At 33.7% G+C, this 22,135-nt stretch overlaps 1 protein-coding gene across 9 annotated transcripts in view; it reads left to right on the top strand.

Moving 5' to 3' along the window:
* Positions 1–22,135, top strand: part of PCDH15 (protocadherin related 15) — a 1,819,045-nt gene that overhangs the window by 1,406,759 nt on the left and 390,151 nt on the right. For 6 of the 9 annotated variants that reach the window (XM_055274344.2, XM_055274341.2, XM_055274340.2 and 3 more), the window contains 3 exons: positions 8,681–8,887; positions 19,638–19,772; positions 21,281–21,430. In XM_055274344.2, coding sequence (XP_055130319.1) covers positions 8,681–8,887; positions 19,638–19,772; positions 21,281–21,430 — 492 coding nt within the window. Of the gene's footprint in view, positions 1–8,680; positions 8,888–15,520; positions 15,542–19,637; positions 19,773–21,280; positions 21,431–22,135 lie in introns of all 9 variants that reach the window. The other 3 variants (XM_055274338.2, XM_055274337.2, XM_063637885.1) reach the window with 1 other exon arrangement.

The following is a 22,135-nucleotide window of genomic DNA, read 5'->3' as shown; positions in this document are numbered from 1 at the left end:
ACCACAGTGTTTGGGAAACACTAGTGGGAAAGTGCAAAAGGCCAAGTTTACTTTTGGGGTCTATCTTTAATGAACACAAATGGTTGAAGAGGGAAGCATCTTTAATTTTCATGTATCTTCATAATGTTGGTTTTCCATGTTACTTCCTAGGGCAGCTGTTATTAAATTACCACTTGGACTTGAGTGCCCATATCCTATTTTCCTGTGATAGGAGAGGGAGGGATAGTCTATGTACACCTTTTTGGGGAGCAAGTTCATAATTTATTTTTTTAGTAACATTTAATTGAAATGCTGACATGCTGCTGACATACAGGAAAGTGTATATCTTGATGAATTTTCACAAAGTGAAGTTAATCATGTAACTAACAACCAGATTTTTGTTTAAAAAAAAGATGCTACAAACATCCCATACGCCTCCTACGCCTCCTCCTAGTCACTAATCACCTTACCTCCACCTGACACAACCACAGACTTCCACTATAGGATTCTAACAGCATAGATTACTTTTCTCTTTCTTTTTTGCAACACTTTGTAATTGGATTAAATGTTGATGTTTTTAATCAGACTCTTTAGAGTTTTATGATTCCTCCTATTTTTCTTTACTGTAACCAACTCAGGATGTATATGTTCCACAACCATATACTTTCCACCTGTGAAAAAATTCAATGCAATGAATTGTCTGCTAAAGAAAAATTTGAGAGTTTTATTAACATTTTGATTTTAAAATAAAAGTACAAGTAATTCACATTTGAATTCCAAGACAAACATGTCCAAATGTCAGGCTATTTGAAGGTTATGCACTAATAATATTGTTATTGCCAAAAAATAAATTAGTTGAAAGCTTAAGTAAACATATTTTAACTGTCTAAAGTGATTTTTAAAATGTTAAGGAAATGCAATTTCCATCCATAAAGAAAGAGAGGATATATAATTTAGCCCTCCAGCAAAATTAACCAAAGCAAACAATCTTCTTTGTCTACTTGAGAGTTGAATTTAAAATTGAAAATAAAGGAATAAAAGGATATGCGTGAATCATTGGTAGTTCAGTCAATTTGCCAGTTTTTCAGAATCATCCTCATATAAAGATAAATATGCAGCCTGCACCTTGCTGGGTGAAGAAACTTGGAAAAATTATACGCTTGTATATTGAAGGCTTTACTGAAGAGCTGTTTAGCAAGAGGTGTGGTGTCCAGGAAGAGAACAGAGGAAGCGAAAATTTTGAATTACATAGTAGCCTTATATCCTATGTTTAGTCACTAGCAACAGGAATATACTATTACTCAGAACGTTGTCATTATCTGCTTTCCGGGTACATTCTGTATGCGTTTGTCTTTCTCTGACTCTGACTAGAAACCAAAAACTTTCTGTATTTCAAATTACCTTCTCTCTGCTTTTTTTCTCAATCTGAGGTTCCTTTATTTAAAAATGATAAAGTAAAAACGGCGGCTTACACCCAAGACTATATTGATACTGCGTATACACATGCATACCTGCACACATACACCAACATACCTTAATTCTAATTAATTATGAATAATGGAATGTCAAGAGGATTTGACCATGACATATTGAATACTAGCTAAGACTGAGTTTATTACTTGTAGAGTATTCCCACTGACATACGAGCAATCTTTGGTAAGCTAGAGTCACATGACAATTTTAGTGGTGTTGAAGCTGCACAGTTGATCATTGTATAATTGCATGCAGTTTCAGTTACTAGACTCTAAATCTTCTGACGTGACAACATTGGCTCTTGGATGCACTGTATTATCTGGAGTTTTTGCTCCAGATAATAAGGGCTATCCATTAGTAAAGACTGGTCCACTAACCGATAGGGCTAACCAATAGCCCTAACCAATAGGGCTAAAAAGAAAGATTCTCTAAAAATTGGAGTTTGAGTAGCCACACCCAGAATAATGTCTGTCAAAGTACATGCTGCTCACATTATAACCACCACAGACAGTTTGATAAAAGTGGAGATTCCTTGCCTCTAACACCAACATATGAACCAGAATCTTTGTGGATAGGGTGTGGGAAACTACGTTTTTTTTTGTTTTTGTTTTTTTTTTTTGAGGTGGAGTTTTGCTCTTGTTGCTCAGGCTGGAGTGTAATGGTGCAATCTTGGCTCACTGCAACCTCTGCCTCCCGGGTTCAAGCAATTCTTCTGCCTCAGCCTCCCGAGTAGCTGGCATTACAGGCATGCAGCGCCATGCCCGGCTAATTGTGTATGTTTAGTAGAGACAGGGTTTCTCTATGTTGGTCAGGTTGGTCTCGAACTCCCAACCTCTGGTGATCCACCTGCCTCAGCCTCCCAAAGTGTTAGGATTACAGGCGTGAGACACCGCACCCGGCCCAGGGAATCTGCTTTTTATTAGGCCTTCCATTCTATTCTTATGCACATCAGAGTTTGAGAATGATTGTCTTGTGTGGTTGCCATGATTTTTAACATTTATCTGTCCCTTACCTCTGGTGGAAAGAGAATGCCATTTGTTTTCCTTACCCACTCCCTCTATCCATCCTTTATTTCCTCCTTTTCTTCCTCCCTCCCTCTTTATTTTTCTCCTCCTAAGATATCCAATGTTTGCGAAAATTGGCCAAGTAGGTTCTAAGAACTAGGTATTAAAAGCTATAGTTCAGTAAGTAAAGCAAGTAATTTATTAATTTAAATTAATAAATTAAAATGTGTTGAGTGGACTGGAAGAGTACACACAGTCGAAATCATGCTAAAGTCCTCAATTTGCATCATTCTGACAGTAAAATGTATCTAAGCCATGTGTTAAGAGCAAAGTCACAACTAACATCTCATTCTTTAAGCCACTGTCCATTTAAAAATTCATATAAATAGGCCTTTTTGCATAAATATTACATGTAAATGCATAAACCTTCTAGAAGATTATACGTGATCCTGTTCATAGCACCATCCCTGTAGAGATGGAATCATAATTGATGATTGAGGGGGCTGGGTGAGGCCTATTCATAAGACTGGCAAGAATGTGCATCAGTATTAATTACCCATAGGTAAACTTACAGATATCACAAACCTTTAAAATGTGTGAATAAAGACATTCTATAATCTAAGGTGTTCATGTTGTACATTCACATTAATTTCCACTTTGTGTACGTTCACACACACACACTGAAAAAACATCCATAAATATCTATCGAACGGGAATTAGAATGATGTCACATTCACTTAATTTTTTAAAAAATATTTAATGTAAAGCCTATTAAAATTAAAAATACAGAAAAGTAAAAATAAATATATATTTGACTTTCCTCCATATACCAAGGATTGTCCGAAATTTTAGCAGTGAATGAAATGGATACATTTACAGTGTTTATGCTCATGGAATTTAAAAATCTAATGAAAAACGAGATTCAGACTAATTACAAGAAAGGTTTAGGTTTACAATAGCATAGAACAATGGAATTTACTATACATGTAATATGATTATATTTCTATTTTTACATATAAATATAGAAAAATATTTCATAAATTTATAACATTATCCAAATTAAAATGTGGTATTACCTTAACTTTGAAAGTTGCAATATTTACCTTTAATGCTTCAGTAGGATAAGACCAGAATTCACTACATTGACATAAGACTATTTTTTCATCTCAAGTTTACTAACATAGAGTATTTCTTGGCATATATAATCTACTAATACTGTATTGTGAAATGAGAAGATGGAACTTCAAATTCAATTTTCAAAAAAGTGATTTTCACATTTTCCATATCTATCAACTGAAGCAGGAGGTGACTCCAAGTTTCTTGTTTTCAGTACCTGTAAGTATGTAGCTGCCATTAAAGTGGAAAAGATCATGAGTGGAGGAGGTTCGTGGAGGGTAATCAGAATTTCATTGTTGCAGGTATTTATATCTGAAATGTCTGTTAGATACTTACACAGTGTTATGAAGTACACAGTTGGATATGGATTGTGGAATTCAGAGGAGAAATCCAGGTTGGAGATTAAAATTAGGAGTCATAATAGTACTGACATTTTTAACGCTGTGAGATTAGACTAGATTGAGCAAGGGAGTGAGTATAAAGAAAAGACGAGTAACTCCTCACTTCTGGGCCACTCCAAAATGAAGAAGTAGGGGAGAAAAGGGGAAACCACCAAAAGAGAATGAGAAAAAATGGATAGTAAGATAGGAAGAGAATCGAGACGTTGTTGCCGTGAAAGGATAGTGAATAATGCCAAAGATAGGTCAAGTAAGATAAGGACTGAAAATAAATATTGCTTTTAGCAATGTAAAAGGCATTGGTGATTTTGACAAAAGCAGCTGGCTTTGAGTGGCTGAGGCAAAAGTATGATTGAAGTGGGTTTAAGAAAAGTTGGGAGGGTGAATACAGATGAAGGTGAGCACTTGAGATCTAAGAAGTGGGAGTTGAGCAATAAGAACATATGGACACACAGAGAGGAACATCACACACCAGGGCCTGTCGAGGGTGGGGGCCTAGGGGAGGGATAGCATTAGGAGAAATACCTAATGTAGATGATGGGTTGATGGGCGCAGCAAACCACTATGGGACGTGTGTGCGTATGTAACAAACCCGCACATTCTGCACATGTATCCCAGAATTTAAAAGACAAAAAAAAAAAAAAAAAAAAAAAGTGGGCTCTCTAGATGCACAATAAATAATTCCTGGAAAACATGATTTCTTTCTTCTATCGTAGAATTTATTTAAATGATAAATAATTTGATAAGCTTTACCAGTGTCTTTTTTAAATTGTTGAATCTACTTGAAATGTTTCATATTAGAGATTATGAAATTGTTAAATTGTTTGCCACCAGTTAGCAAGAAGAAAGTTATTCTTTAGTCTCAGTCCTCTGTTACAAGGTGCTCAGAAATGATCAGTATTTCCTTTTTTCAGTATTGAAGATGGAGTGGTTTGTCTTTTTCAATGTTTTGCCTTCCAAAGTAACAAAATAGTGTGCTTTTTATACTTTTTTTTTTTTGACTTTAGTTTTACTTTGGTCTCATTACTGAAAATGAGACCCATGCCCAGATGCTTTTCAAACAAAACCTAGCATTTAAATATAATGTTTAACTCATAGCTATAGACTCTGTGGATATAAATAAGGTTACCTTATGAAAGTAAATTATTTTTAAAATACCACCTTGTTCCAACTGAGCTGTTTTTAAAATATTTCTCATTTCATCCACCACGGATTTCAGGGGAACAGAATAATTCAGATTTTTGAGAACCCTTATTTATATTATATGGAAGAAAAGATAATTGGATCAGAGTTTTGATGCATGGGCCCACTAAAGAGCAAAGTATATTATTATTATTATTATTGTTTAAATTCAACATTTTAACTCTTAACAGAAGTATTTATCTCAATATTTTTTCCTATTACTAATTTGTCCCATCTATCTTGCTTTTCAAGATTCATTTGCATTCTGTAAACTCAAACATATGATGAATCTTCCTGTGTAGCCTCTTAAAAATCAGGAGACCTGAGTCTGGGCCCATGTTCTGTACGTTACTTACAACCTACGTGGCCTTGAATATAAAACTAACCTTTCTTTTTTTCCATCAGTTCAAAAATGTACATTTTCACATCTGGACAGATAAATGGCATAAAGAAAGTGGGCTTTGGAGACAGATATCTGGTTAGCAAATTGAAACACCTCAAATAGAACAAAACACATAGTAGCAATCCAAAAATATTAATCATTATTAACTCTAAATTAATATTAGAATAAAAATGGGCAAAGCCTTTATATGTTATTTTTATAGATACAAGGAAGTTAAGAATTAGATTATTTTCATAGATCTAATTTGAATTTTATTTCTCTTTTCATTGAATCACTTTGTTTTCATCATGCAAATAATACATATTTTTACTGGCTTCACAGCTGGCGGTAAAAGCTAACAATATATGATCTGAATGTAAAATGTAAGCTTATTTCATTATTATACAATTTTGCTTTTTCATCCTCCTCACCACCTATATATTGTGTGTGTTTGGGTGTGTTCACTGGGGAAAGAGGAAAAGTTGTAGAATTTATGACTTTTCATAGCATTATTATGTCCTGGATATGACATGCTGGTTATTAGAATAATTAGATATAAAAGAAAGATAGAGAGATAAAAGAAAGAGAGAAAAAAATCTGTTCAGAATGCCTTGCATGTATGAACTGCTCTGAGCCTATAAGAGTGAAGCAGAGGATTCCTGCTTAAATCATTTCAAGGTCATTGGGTTGGAAGCCCATATGGACCAATTAGTTTTAAACAGTGAATAAACAATGTTTTCCAGGCGTAGACTGTACCTCTTGCCCTGGTCAGCTGTCTCCAGAAAGTCTGATGTGTGTCACAGGGGGAACTCCTAAAAGAACATCCATGGCTCAGCACAAATTAGTTACAACTGCTGGATGCAGAAACACCTCATCCATACTGATGGTGTTAGCAGCATGCCTGGTTATGTGAGATGGATACATAATCCCAGACAGGACCAAACATTATTCCAGTACTATTCTTCTTAGTGCAGAGCAGGATCTCAAAGCGTTTTGTGCCATGGGCTAATTTGATATTCTGCTGCCAAATGAAAAGTTAAATGCATAAGATAAACTATGTAATATTACTAAGAAAATCTAGCATATTATCTAAATAGAGATATCAATATATTAAAAATCAAATCAAGTTTTTTAATCAATGCATTATATAATATTACCTCCATATGGGTTTATTAATTAGCATAATTTCACGTCAGTAATTGGCATAAATAATATTTCAACAAATCTTCAATATAAATAATATGAAGGAAAATATATTGTAATATTTCTTGGTGAAAAGTCAGCAATCCCTACCAATATCACCGTAGTTTGTTACCTACTTTTTTAACAGATGAAAATGTTAAATTACTATTAGAAGGAAGTGAAAAATTGTCTTCTGGAGACCGAGTTTCTTTCCTCACGTTTTAACAGTTAGAGATCTCTAGCTGAGCTACTTATAAAGTACTGTCGCTATCTATCTAGAAAATCACACCAGAGTTTAATATCAAATATTTTATTTTCATTTTAATTGATTTAAAAATACAACTTTTCTCACAATGGGGAAAACATATCAACAAAAATTAAAGATAGAATTTGAATTCATTTTAATAAATGTATATGTTATTAAATTATATCCATGTTTTCTCATAAAAGTTGGAGGAGATTTTCTGGAAGCCAATTGTGATGAAATCTTCCTTTAAATTAAACCTTCCAATACATATATAATAAAATTTATATTTTTTAAAAAACGGAAAATCTGTGGTTAGTATTTTCCTATGCACAGCATGACCATGTAGAGATTTTATAAGAAAATGTATTAGAAATAGAAATTTTTATGAACTTCTTAAACTTAATGGGAGGAAAAGAAAAGAAAATTTATACATAAGAATATTAATTTTACTTGAAAAACATTTCTAGTTAATATTGCAATTCACAGTTTCTACAACATTACAATGAAATTTATTATTTCTGTTCCTTTTAAGAAGCTTTTGGGGACGTTCAGTGGGCAATAAATATAATTTTAATCTATTAATTTTACATAGAATTATGAATTATTTGGGAATTGTCTACGTTTCTTTGAGCTGCAATGACAAAACAACATAAGCTGGATGGCTTATAAACAAGGAACATTTATTTCTCACAGTCCTGGAGGCTGGAAATTCGACTCTTGTAAATTTGGTTTCTGGTGAGGGCCCACTTCCTCATAGAGGGTGCTTCCACCTTCTTACTTGTTCCTATTTGGTGGGAGGCGGGGAAAAGGAGCTCTCTAGGCCCTTTTCTATAAGGGCATTAACCCCATTAATGAAGGCTCTGCCCTCACCACCTTATCACCTTCCAAGTGCCACACCTCTTAATACCATCACCTTTGGGGTTACAATTTCAACTTATGAATTTGGGGGATACAACAGCAGAGACCATAGCAGAGATTTAAGCATTAGTGTAAAATGAGAAGACACAGAAGAGACAGTCTATACGGTAGTTCTTTATTTGTGTTACTTTTTTTTCCGTCTTTTATTTAAATGTTTTATCAGCGGTACACTCAAGTATCTCCATTTGCAATTTTCTGACTAAATGTATTTAAACACAATTACCTCTCCTACTGTATTCAATAAAAATTACAATAATTTGGCCGGGCGCGGTGGCTCACGCCTGTAATCCCAGCACTTTGGGAGGCTGAGGCGGGCGGATCACGAGGTCAGGAGATCGGGACCATCCTGGCTAACATGGTGAAACCCTGTCTCTACTAAAAATACAAAAAATTAGCCGTGCATGGTGGCGGGCGCCTGTAGTCCCAGCTACTCGGGAGGCTGAGGCAGGAGAATGGCGTGAACTCGGGAGGCGGAGCTGGCAGTGAGCCGAGATCACTCCACTGCACTCCAGCCTGGGCGACAGAGCAAGACTCCGTCTCAAAAAATAATAATAATAATAATTTATTACAGTGAATTTTTAAAATACACACTGGGTTTTAAAACAGAAGACTGAAGCAATTAAGCCTCTCTGGATTTTCATTTCCTCATTTATATTTCCAAATGGCCCTTTAAATTATTTTTTCCTTATGTAATGATATTAATTAAAAACAGAACCCTATATATTGCGTGAAAAGTGAAACTCCAAAAAGATAGCACTACATATACTTTTTAAATATTTTCTTTTCTTTTCAATTTTAGGCTGAACAAGACAATGGTCATCCTCTTCCTGCCTTTGCCAGTCTACACATTGAAATACTGGATGAAAACAATCAAAGCCCGTATTTCACAATGCCCAGTTATCAAGGCTATATCCTGGAATCTGCCCCAGTGGGAGCAACCATTTCGGACAGTCTCAATTTGACCTCACCTTTAAGAATAGTAGCTCTGGACAAGGACATAGAAGATGTAAGTTAAATACATATTTTGCTCTTGTTTGTGTAACAAATCTCATGTTATATTTCCATTAATGGGAAATATGACAAAGATATGGCTACATAAGCTAGAGAAGAGAGAATTAAGTCACTATAAGTGAGTTTTAGTGTTATAATTTAATTCCAAAACAAGGATATTTTTAAAAAGTATCTTTGAATTCAATAACTATTCCTTTTCAGCTTGCAGATATTTAGTATATGTAAGAAAATGAATGCTTTACTTGATGTTTATTAAATGACGAGGGCAATATTTTTATTAATATATGTTGAGAATTGTTTTATATAATTGTTGATAAAGCAAAAATAATGGTGTTACTATACATGAGTAAAAAATCATGAAAGCACCCCTAGATTGTGATTCTGAGAGACTTTTCTTCAAGTCTGAGGGCATCGTTATTAAATAAAATATATTTGAGGCAGCTGACCCATTCATACTTCTGCCAGTGACTATGTGGATGCTAACGCTTCACTCCGCAAATCATTGTCCTTTGTTTTTCTCGTACTCACACTATCTACATGAGTGGGAAATGGTCCAGTCTGAGCAAATCAGAACACTTTACCTCCTTAGCCAGAGTGAATGTTATAAAGGGACAGAAAATCTATACCAGGCTAGCCAGAATCCTCCCGGGAATTTACAATGGAGAACAGAAGGGCTGAAAGACTTTGGCATCATGTATTAGAGAAGTGGAAATAAATCTGAAGCCGATGTAGCCACATTTGCTGACATCATGAGAAAGCTAATTATCAGTGGGAGAGAATGAAGCCCGAGAGATACACACAGAAAAGAGAGTCCCATTGAGTCCCTGTCTTTTAAGTTTTAAGTTCCCCAGAGGTATTCTAATTCCCAAAGATTTTCCTTTGAGTTTGTGAACTACCACAGTATCCTCACTGCATAAATATGTATACATATGTTTTGTGTATATGTCTATATAGATATATAGACATATACACAGGTGTACATACACACACAGATATAGATAGATAGATAGATAGATAGATAGATAGATAGATAGATGATAGATAGATGATAGATAGATAGATAGATAGATAGATAGATAGATAGAGATATATACACAGGTATACACACACACACACACATATATAAAACAGCAAGTAAGAAATACAACTGTGTTTGGATTATAAGCATAACTATATGTAAAAGATAGTTGGATTTCTTACTTGCTGTTATATAAGTCTTGACTCATTCATTTCTCCATTAACAGTGCTTGCTCTTAGATAGATGGATTTTTTTGTAATGATGGAATTACTGTGTAACTGTACTGTCCAACATAGTAGCCACTAGCCTTATATAGCTATTGAGCACTTAAAATTTAACTGGACTAAAAACATAACTTTTAAATTTTGCTTAATATTAATCAAATTAAATATAAATACTCACATGTCACTCATAAGGCAGCAGAGCTCTAGAATGTTCCCTAATATCTCATTACACATAGCTTTATAATCACTTTAGGAAATTAGGAAGGCACTTTCAGATTTTTTTTCTCTTTCTAAATAAATTGTGTAACACTCCGCAGAAGCTATGACAATTCTTGTGGGCACTCCACGTCTTCCCACCAGATGCTTTATTTTGTTCTTTTATTTCTCTTTGCTTTGATTTCTTTTTCCATTCCAGCTCTTTTTTTTTTCAATCTTTCCTGGTCTCTCACATTTAGTGTCTCCTTAAACCACAAGTTTTAACACTATCTGTCATTGACTTCTCAGTACATGTCAAACAATGTAGTGAATACTTTCTTCTTGCATTAATTCCCTTAAATCTCACAACAAACATGATAGATACAATTATCCATATTTCAGAAAGGGATATTAAAGCTAGTTTAAATGCCTTACCATGATCACAGAGTTAGTAAACAGTAGAAATGGACCCTAAGCCAAGGTTTATGGAAAACAAAGTTCTCAATTTTAAGCACTCTATATACTTTGATCATAGTCTGACTATAATGATAGCTGAAGAATGCTCTAGGTTCTTTTCCTAGAAAAGTGAACACATTAATCTATACACAGTTTCATATGCCAGTCAAGAGAATTTAGGGATTCTCTGACATATAGTGGGTTTCATGAGTCACAGGAAAAAAGTCTTTACTGAATCCCCACTAGAAAACACCTAGAGTCACCTTAATAACTTTAATCCAGGCTGAGCAAATGTATTTTGTAGATCTACTAATGTCCCACAAATTTTAGTGTGGATTTTGCTTTTCAATTGAATACATACTCATATTTTAAGTAGTGACTAATCAATTTGAAAGTGTATGATAGCTTAGGTCATACTTTAATAGAACTGGTGGTAGAAAAATCTAAATCTAAAGTTAAGTAGTTTTAAGTTTACACAATAGCAAAATTTATGTATTTATACTTTCTCAGTGTGTTCATATTATCTAATGGTTGCACACTAAGCCCTATGCTTGCCTGTGTGCCCCTGTACTTGTCTGGATTGTCTGTTCACTTTTAAATTACAAATGTTAAAACTGTATTCCAAGTAACTTTGTAAAAGACAGTAGTACTCACAGGGCATTGATGAAATAAAGTGGAGAGAGCTCAGGGGTCTAAAACCTTTGAGAAACACTACTTATAATTCAACTCTTGGAGATTTACAGTACCAGTTAGTCTATGAAATGCTCTGAAGTGTTTTTGGCAGCTTGGGCTTTGGATTTAGACAGATCTTGGCTTGACTCCTGGTTCTGTCATGTAATAGCTGTATAACATTGTGAGTTTCATACTCATCAGGTGCCTCCTCCTGTCCAGTCATCTATATGGTAGCAATCATTGCTGCCTTGGCATGTGTCTTTAGTTGGGACTGGTAGGAAAGGGCATGGAGAGAAAATTTCCCTGAGATGATGCCATGTACGTGGAGAGTGGCATGCTTCATAACTTTTGTAAAAGTGTCAAGTAATTAATCAGCATAACTGATCATTTGTTTATTACTTAGACTCACCCCCTTTCTAAAATAATCTATGGTGAGTGACTGTCATTAGGTGTCCAGAGAGTGAACAAGTATGCCTAGTCTCCTAGTAATAAAAGTTTTAAAAATATCATATGTAGTTTCTATATATAAAATATAAATAAGCTCATAGAATATTAGAAATAGTTTAAACTTCCAATACTGTATGAAATCCTCTCCTAAAACCCATTTCTCAGAAATTGATAGACGTTTTATTGTGCTATGCAACCTAGAATCCTAGAAGTCTTGCTTGATTTTTATGTTTTCTTTATTCACCACAGCTAAGAAATCTTCCAGATCTTCCTATTTTGTCCCCTAATTATTTATTTAATCTCTTTTCTTCTCTCTATCCTTATAACCACCACCCTATTGGTCTGTTACTAGAATTACTTCCTAATGTTCTTGTTCTCTTGATTTCTTACTCAAATCTATCTTTTGCAGGGCCATTAGAGTGATTTATTCAAAAGCTCAAATCTAACATCTAACTATATCCTTCCTTCCTCTCTCCCTCTCCTTTCTTTCTCTTTCTTTTTCCTTCCTTCCTTTCTTTCTTTCTTTCTTTTTTTCTTTCTTTCTTTCTTTCCTTTCTTTCTTTCTTTCTCTTTCTCTCTCTCTTTCCTTTTCTTTCTTTCTTTCTCTTTCTTTCTTTCTTTCTTTCTTTCTTTCTTTCTTTCTTTCTTTCTTCCTTCCTTCCTTCCTTCCTTCCTTCCTTCCTTCCTTCCTTTCTCTTTCTTTCTCTCTCTTTCTTTTTTCTTTCTTTCTTTCTTTCTTTCTTTCTTTCTTTCTTTCTTTCTTTCTCTCTCTCTCTTTCTTTCTTCTTTCCTTCTGCCTGCCTGCCTGCCTTCCTGCTTTCCTTCCTTCTCTGCATTGATTCTTTCTTTCTTTTTCTCTCCCTTCCTTTCCTTCCCTCCCTTCCCTCCTTCCTTCCTTCCTTCCTTCTTTCCTTCCTTCCTTCCTTCCTTCCTTCCTTCCTTCCTTCCTTCCTTCCTTCCTTTCCCCTTTCCTTCCTTCTCGTCCTCCTCCTCCTTTATTTCTTTCTTTTATTTTATTTTCTTTTCTTTTCCTTTCTTTTCTTTGCCTTTCTTTTCTTTCTTTTGACAGAGTTTCTCTCTGTCACCCAGGCTGGAGTGCAATGTCACGATCCAGGCTCATTGCAACCTCTGCCTCCCTGGCTCAAGTGATTCTCCCACTTCAGCCTCCTGAGTAGCTGGGATTACAGGCTTGTACCACCATGACCAGCTAATTTTTTTTTTTTTTTTGCATTTTTTGTAGAGACGGGGTTTCACCATGTTGGCCAGGTTGGTCTGGAACTCCTGACCTCAAGTGATCCACCCACCTTCCTGGGATTTACAGGCATGAGCCACTGTGTCTGGTCCACATTTCTATTTGATATACTTTTATGACACCTATTCCTGTTCCTCTAGAGAAGAAAATTTAAGCTCACGCAGTTTTCCATATCTTGATAACTGAACATTTTTGCAGCCTGAATTTTGGAAACTTCCTAATTCACCTATAACATTTGGCAACTGCTTATAGTTTCTTGCATGTGCCAAGCTACATCTTGTCTAATGTTTGCTCATTACATGTTCTAGGCTTTGAAATCTTTCATCTGTTGCACAGGCTGGCTTGGATAACTTATACTCAGTGTTTAGAACTCACCTCAGGCATTCCTTCATTCAAGAATCTTTCCACAGTATTCATTATCCAATTTTAGTTGCATGCCCCACTCAATGCATTTCTCTAATGCTATACTTCCAACTTGAAAATAATGTCTTTCTCCCTCATGAGTTTACATCTATTGAGAATAGGTCCTATATGTTAGCAACTTTTGTATGCTGAAGAACTAACACAGTTTCCAGCACTTAATAGGGTTTAGGAACTCTTCAATAAACTCATAAATTCAGTCATTATTGAATGAATGAGGTTATCTAACATATGCTTCAAAAATCCTAATGATGTTCCATTAAGTATTTCACAAGATGGCCTATCCCATGTTTGAACAACTCTAATTCTTAGAAAGCTGTTCCTCACACTGAATTGAAACCAGTTTTCTTGCAATTCATCCATTATTCCTTAAATCTTCCATTTGCCAGCACACAAAATAAATCTATGAAATAGTCATTCATATATTAGAAGATGGATCTATGTCCTTCTGATTAATCTGTTTTTTACAGACTGAGCACCATTAATTTTTATAAAGTAAATTAGTTCATTTCTGGGATTTTCAAAAGATCTGTGTTATCAAAAGAAAACTTTAAAGCCTTTTTAGTTTATGGGCATGCATTTTACTACAAGGTAAAATCATGCCACTCTCGGCTGGGTGTGGTGGCTCAATCTTGTAATCTCAGCACTTTGGGAGGGTGAGGCTGGAGGACTGCTTGAGGCCAGGAGTTCCAGACCAGCCTCGGCTATGTATGGAGACGCAGTCTCTATAAAAATAAACAAAAAACTTAGCCAGGCATGGTGGTTTGTGCTTGTAGTCTCACTAATTGGAAGGCTGAGGCAGAAGGATCACTTGAGCCCACTAGTTCGAGGCTGCAGTGAGCCATGATTGCGCTGCTGCACTGCAGACTGGATGACAAATTGGGACCGTAATTCAACAAAATAAAACAAAATCCTGTTGCTTTTGAGTGTCAGAATTAGTGACAATAATCATTATGGGGATAAACTCTTTGAGAGAGTGTGCCACCTCATACAATATCAGCGTAGTATTAGAGATTAAGCCTAGAGCATAAAAGTGGAAGTTGTCATTACTGTGCTTGGCTCTCAAGAGTTGCTTCAAGCATGGCTATTTCAGATGGTAAATGCCACGAAGGGGACAAGTTGGGTCCATTTGCTTCAAATTTAAGTTGCGTTTCTCCCTTTAATTTAGTGGAAAGTGAAGCCACGTTTTAAGAAACAGTAGCCGTGATGTGAGTTGTGATAGTATTCACAGTGCAGATTTTAAGTAAGAGAGAATTCCAAGGGCCGCAGTAATACTGAAAAGAAAGGAAAGAAAAACATTTGCACCAGTGTTACTTTTTTTGTAGCTATATAGCTGTAGACATATACCCATATACATACACACACACACACACACACACACACACACACACACACACATACATATGCAGGTATACACATATGAATCACATCTGTTTATACAGTATGTTTTTTAGAGTACTTGTACCACATCATAATTTCAAAATAACCCACAATATAAGTAGAATAGGTGAGACACAAGGTTTTAAGAGGCATGTCTGAGACCACCAGGTTTTCAGTGTCAGAGATGCTAAAAATTGATTATGGAATTCTGATCATAAGAAAACGACAAGGAATAATAATCAATAAAGATTACTCATTTGGCTTGTAAAAAGGTACTTGTTAATTTATAATTTCATGTACACTTGTTCTTCTGCATAAAGTTATTTTAATATGAAGGGGTATCTTTGATATTTAATTCAATATACTCATAAAGCAGTTAAGTATTTATATGCTTCATAAATATTGTTATTCCATTATATGTGGGTCACACTGCTAATAAAAAATTGTATACTCTGAAAAAAAATTGTCAGTCTAGTGTGCTGGAAGTGGTTTGCTTTTTCTTCATATGCGCGGTTGTGATCATTTACATTTACAATATTTGTTTCATGTTTAATTTGCATATAGGTTCCACCCAGTGGTGTTCCTGTAGGTACTAGGTGTTAAGCTTGTGATTGTTCTTTTGTTAATTGCTGTGGTTTATCTCCTTGTTCTTTTTCTTCTTCACTAAAACATGTAGGTATTACTTCATTATCCCTTATAAGGATATCTACAAATACTTTATATAAATTTAAATATACTTACTTCATTGGTTTAAAATTTAAAAATATTTTAAAGTTAAAAAGGTAAAAATATTTACATAATCTATTGTTTATAGTACTATGAAATTTTGTAAAATCCAAATTTAATTGTCAACTGAGGCAAAGACTGCTTAATTATTAATGTTTTCTCAGTCCACAACAAACATTGGTAATTTATCATGGCATTTTTTCTAAAACATTGTAAGTTTGAAATTGAATTTTTTTGAACTAAATACTCAGGCGACTACTACCAAGTAATTAAAACTGGCTGAGGAAATAACATTTTTTGTCATTTTTCTTTTATGCTTTGTCATTTATATGTATGCTCGTGTATATGCATACATATATATGTGCACATATGTCTATACATGTCTGTGTTGTATGTGCGTATATATGTGCATGCATATGGTCTTGTGTGTTTGTGATATCCTATATTTATTCCCATTAGAAACCCCAAGATAGTGTTTAAGCAGTAGACTCTCATATTTGAACATAGTTTTATATGATAGAATGCTTGTTTATTTTATATTCATAAGTTTGTTTACCCATGTGTTTTCATATGCATTTACTTTTGCATTTTGTTCTGTTTTTATGTGTGCATGTCAGAGCTTATTTTACCCTCTCAAAATATAATATGCAGATAAGTGAATTAATATATCTTACTTTTGGTATATACTGAATGGATATTTTAGGGTAAAATAAATATTACCTAATGTCAGAGGAAAATTAACAGTTTTTAATCAACTCTCTGGGTACCTATTGATTTAACACTTAAATTCATTTTACATAAACTTACAGACACAACAACTACCTAAATTCTACTACCCCTATTGGAATATTAAGCCAGAGCATTATTTGTCCATCTACATCCTAGCCTATGAAACTTATAAGCTATTAACTCTAACATGATTAAAAGAGTTGCAAATATACAAGTGTTGACTCAAGTTACTCTTTAGGAATTGCAAAATTCAAATATATTTGTGAAATTCAAACTGTATTGGAATGCAGCTTGACAAGAAGGAATTTAAGTTTATAAAGAGGTTTAGAGAAGGATATTTGACTTCAAATGCACATTGTTTCTTACCAAAAATTTGATATACCTTTCTTGTGAAGAGTAGCAAAACCTTGAACTGTAAATATTGTCAATCAAAACAATAGGTTAGTTGGTACTGATATGTATCTATTAACGTTTTATGTTGATATTACATAAAATTTTCATAAAACTCATAAAATGATATGCTGTAATATTTGGAACATAAATATATACACAGCACTTGAAACTTGCACTATCTTTAAAAATGAATATAAATTGTTAAACATTGAGTGACAATTTGTTGAACATTTCCAAATCTGGCTTCCTAAATTTTTGTACTTAAATTAATGCGAGGATATTTACCAATAGCATTTATGTACAAGATTATTACTTTCAATATACGTAAATGTAAATGTTATATTTTGATCAGAGATTAACTATACAAAACAGAATGAGCTGTAATATACCATGTATAGTGCTAGCTTTCTGTGATACATTATCTTCTTCACAAAAAACAAATGCACTGTAGTTCTGGGAAATGTTATCTTTCTCTAGCTAGTTATTATAAAAGCACTCAAGAAACTGACACAGTTAAATTAACAAAAGATCTTTAATGTTTCTGGTTATCCAATATAAGGAAGTCTGTTTATGGAGTATTGATGTGTGCATTATCTTCAAATGAAAAGCATTTGGCAAACAAAACCTTGAGGTTTTCTTGAAAGTGGTAAAAAGTAAGTGCTCTTTGTGACACAAACATATTATACTACAGTTACATTTGGACACACTAGTTGACAACTCAATACTTATTGAAATATTGCATTATCAAAATATTTGACATACAAAAATGCTTAAAAAGACATGGTGAAGATATGAGTGAATATAGCTAACAAATTTATTAACAGAGGTTACAGTTGAAAGGAAGAAAATAAATTGAGAGAATTAAGGTATAAAGGAAGTAGAGAATTATGAGATTTGAACAAAAGGAACAAAGTAAATATTTGGTAAACAAGGTACATAGCAAAACTTCCTCAGCTTGCATTTAGGGTTTAAAGGTCCGAATAAATTAAGGCATGCCAGATGGCACCATTGTTGGTACATTTAGAGAAGTGTATATGTACTTAAAAGCCCAGCGATTAGGTAAATCCAGGATAAACACAAAACAAATGGCAGATATTCATACTTAGAGTTTCTTCGACTGAAACTGCATGTTAACTAAAACTTTTTATCAACTCTAAAGTAATAATTGAATTTAATCACAATTCACTCTAAAGTGTAAAATAAGAATCCTTAAAATATCATTCAAAATAGACACATGCATTTTCTAATTGACTTTTATAAATAAATTATTTATTTTTAAAACTAACACGTTAGATTTTTAGAATATCCCGCTTTCCAGTTATCTGAGTAATTGGGTTCATGACACTGAAATAGAAACAACTAAAGTGCCTGTTTGAAAATATCAGAGTGTGAAGCCTCTTGAACTTTTTCTCAATATTTTTGATCATTTTATAATAAATACGCCAGTTGGAATTATTATCTATAGCATTATTTTCTTATTCTTCCAGGATAAATGTAGCACAGTGACCTTAAGTCAAAATCCTGAACATAGAAGCTACTACAGAATGAGATATTGTGAATATGTAACTTGTTTTATGTTCAAATGAAACCATTTATTTCAAAGTTATTTGAAATCTACACATATCACCATGTTTAAAAGATAGGCAGATTCAAGTATATTGTGGATCAAATCATGTTCACATTTTATTATAGTAGTGTGTATTACAACTTTTGTATTTTACATAGAAATTTTGAAATTATGAGTTCTATTATTTTCAAATTAAACACATTTAACAATTTTCTACTCTTTGCTCTTCCCTCAGCCCTTGACATCAGACTTAAAAAAGTGTTTTATGATATTAAATCCATTTCGTATCATGCTGTGCATACTTTAAAAAGTCGTATAATCTAGAACAACACCTTACCTCCCTGTATCACTCCTTTTTCTCTTTTTCAAAGCCTTCATAATAGTCCACTCTGAATATTCCTTTTTTCTTTGCTCCACCTGCCTTTCTTTCCTACTATGCAGACATCAGTGCTAGCCTTCTTACTTTATATTGCTGTTCTTTCTCTAGAGTATGTTGTCTTCTCTTTCAGGGGTGGCAGTGAAATTGCAAGGGGTCTTCAATGCTAAATTGATTATCTCTCAAACTTGAATTTTGAAATCCCTTCCTTTTTAAGTATATATCATTTTTTCTAGACTTTTCTATCAGACACATTTGCTAAATTCATGCATATTTTAAATCAAATTATCTAAAATATTTTAATTACAGTAAACATGTTTCCATTTGGAAAATTTTACAGCATTAAAATAAGAAAGACCAAGCATGATATATATAGGTAATGAATAATACATAACCAATTTTATTTCTATTTTGCATTATAAGTAAGAACAAGATAGTGATATGCATATATGCAGTTCATTACTTTAAATGAAGTAATTATAAAATCTTATTGCTAAAATTTTGAACTGCAATTTTCTTTTCTTGCTTTTATTTCTTATTTCTCCAGTCCAGTGCTATTTTGGAAGGTATTGATAACAAATAATCAGTAAGAATATATTTAATTGGGAGTTTTTATATTCTTTCTGTTTTTCTGTTGTTTTTCCTTTTTTCCTACATTGATTATACCTGTATGTATTTCAGTATTTTGTATTCCATGATATAGGTCAACATCTTTTGAATAGTTTAGATCATTAATGAGTAAATACCTAGTTAAATATCTTTTATCATTAGAAATTCTTAACACTTTCTTGTGGATTTTTGCTATAAATTTCAAACATTAACTTCTAGGTAATGAACTAATAGCTACATTATTTATTCGACGTTTGAAATGATGTCATTTTTTTTCAAAGACAAAAGACCCAGAGCTTCATCTTTTTCTGAATGACTACACCTCAGTCTTCACCGTCACACAGACTGGTATTACTCGCTACCTCACCTTACTTCAACCAGTGGACAGGGAAGAACAGCAAACTTACACCTTTTCGGTAAAGAGCTTTTGTATAAATATACATATGTATGTATGAATGTACGTATGTATGTTTGTATGGAATTGAAAGAGATGTCTGGTTAAAACTGAAAAGGTCAATGACTTGGGGGAAAAATACATTGTTTTCAATACCAGAGAGAAGAGCAATGAAAAATTATTTACATGTAGAGTTCTTTTTTTGTAATTTGTGTAGCTATATTAACATTCTTCCTCACAGAAGAAAAAACTTTTCAAAATAAAAAAAGAAAATGAGAATTTCAGTCTTCACTAAACAGTCATAATTGTCTTAAATTGAGACATAAAGAATTATTTCCTAACCTTTTAGGTTGTTGTTCTTGCATTTTTAATTTAGCCAAAAAGTTGAGCCAGTGGTTCTCAAGAGGGAATAAATTTTCCCTCCAGTGAACATTTAGCAACATCTGGAGGCATTTTTGTTGTCACAATTGTGAAGGGGTACTATAGGCATCTAGTAGGTAGACATAAAGGATGCTGCTAATTGTAATACAGAGAACAGCCCCCAATAATAAAGAATTATCTGTCCCAAGGTGTCAATAGCACTGAGGTAGATAAATCATGGGTTAGGCTAATCAAGGGGGAAAAAAGTAAAGGTTATTAAAGTTGTGATTGTAAATATTTATCATGAGATAGGGAAATACACACACACATAAACATACATACACATGCACACAAACACGTAAAAAGTTTAGTAGGGTTGACAGTTGAATAAAGATAAAATGTAACTTCTAATTATATCCCAATTTTTGAATCAGACACAGGAGAAAGATGAGCTAAGAGAAAGCACAAGTTAAGCAAGATATATAGAAATTATTTCTGGAGAAGCCTACATAGAAAAAGATCAGAACTTCCAGGAAAGTTTATGTGATTGTTAAAAGTTAGATACAAAGTGGATTTAGACAAAGATGGTGTTGCTGTAGCACTGATTTGGCAGGAATTATTAAAATGTCGATAATGTATGACATACATTATCAACACTGATAAAGTATAAAATGTCACAGTTAAATGATACCATTTAGTCCTTTGAAAATTGCCATTGGGTGAATTACTGTGATACAATGTACATCTAGGACGTCTACCTTCCTGATGATATAAACATATTGACTGTAGAAGGAACTATTGTATACAAAATATGTAAATGCAAATAATATTTTCCAATTAAGTTTTTAAGGATTAAATTGTAGTTAACCCTGAGAGTCAGCAATGTTATTGGCCCACTTTAAATGATATTTTGCATATCTGATTATTTAAAATATGCCTGGAGTTGAATACCTTAAAACAAAATCTTCAATACTTGCTTCTTATCATATTAGAACACTTTTAATACATGTAATACTACATCTTTATTACCTCCTTTTATCAACAAAATATTTTTGCACCCTTTCAAATTGTAAGTTTACCCGTAAGAAACTTGTTAAACTGTAAGAGCAAACTCTGTACTACTTATATTTGCAGAACATCTCTATTAAGTGTATTTTTCTACTCCCAAAGATAACAGCATTTGATGGTGTACAAGAAAGTGAGCCAGTCATCGTCAATATTCAAGTGATGGATGCAAATGATAACACGCCAACCTTCCCTGAAATATCCTATGATGTGTATGTTTATACAGACATGAGACCTGGGGACAGTGTCATACAGGTAACTACTCACATAATATGAGTATACACTCAAAGCTGTTATTTACATGTGCATTATACGATGTGCTCATTAAGAAATTACTTAAGAAACAAAAACTGATTTCACACTTATTGTATAGCATAATTAGTTTAAATAACTTTAAATTTCTGTTACTTTTCAAATAAAAGCATATCGGCTGGGCACGGTGGCTCACGCCTGTAATCCCAGCATTTTGGGAGGCCAAGGCAGGTGGATCACCTGAGGTCAGGAGTTCGAGACCAGCCTGACCAATCCCATCTCTACTAAAAACACAAAATTAGCCGGGTGTGGTGGCGCATGCCTGTAATCCCAGCTACTCAGGAGGCTGAGGCAGGAGAATCGCTTGAACGCAGGAGGCTGAGGTTGCAGTGAGCTGAGATCATGCCATCACACTCCAGCCTGGGCAACAAGAGCAAAACTCCGTCCCAAAAAAAAAAAAAAAAAAAAAACAGAAACAAATGAAAGCATATCTATATGGACTCTAAAGGAGACTTAACTGGTTATTAGAGGTAAACAGCTATTTGTAGTAAGTGAATAAATGTTTGGTTGTTACTTTAAAAAAAAGCATAGCTATTTAACCAGTTTATATTTTATTAGTATACTGAATATATTAAATCTTCAAATTACTTTTCACTACTGTAGAAATTGATTAAATTTCATTTGGAGATAAATACAAAAAACTGCCTT

Source organism: Symphalangus syndactylus, chromosome 4 (genome assembly GCF_028878055.3).
Source record: "Symphalangus syndactylus isolate Jambi chromosome 4, NHGRI_mSymSyn1-v2.1_pri, whole genome shotgun sequence".
Classification (NCBI taxonomy): domain Eukaryota; kingdom Metazoa; phylum Chordata; class Mammalia; order Primates; family Hylobatidae; genus Symphalangus; species Symphalangus syndactylus.
Note: the sequence above shows the minus strand (reverse complement) of the source record. Positions and strands in the feature narration are given on the sequence as shown.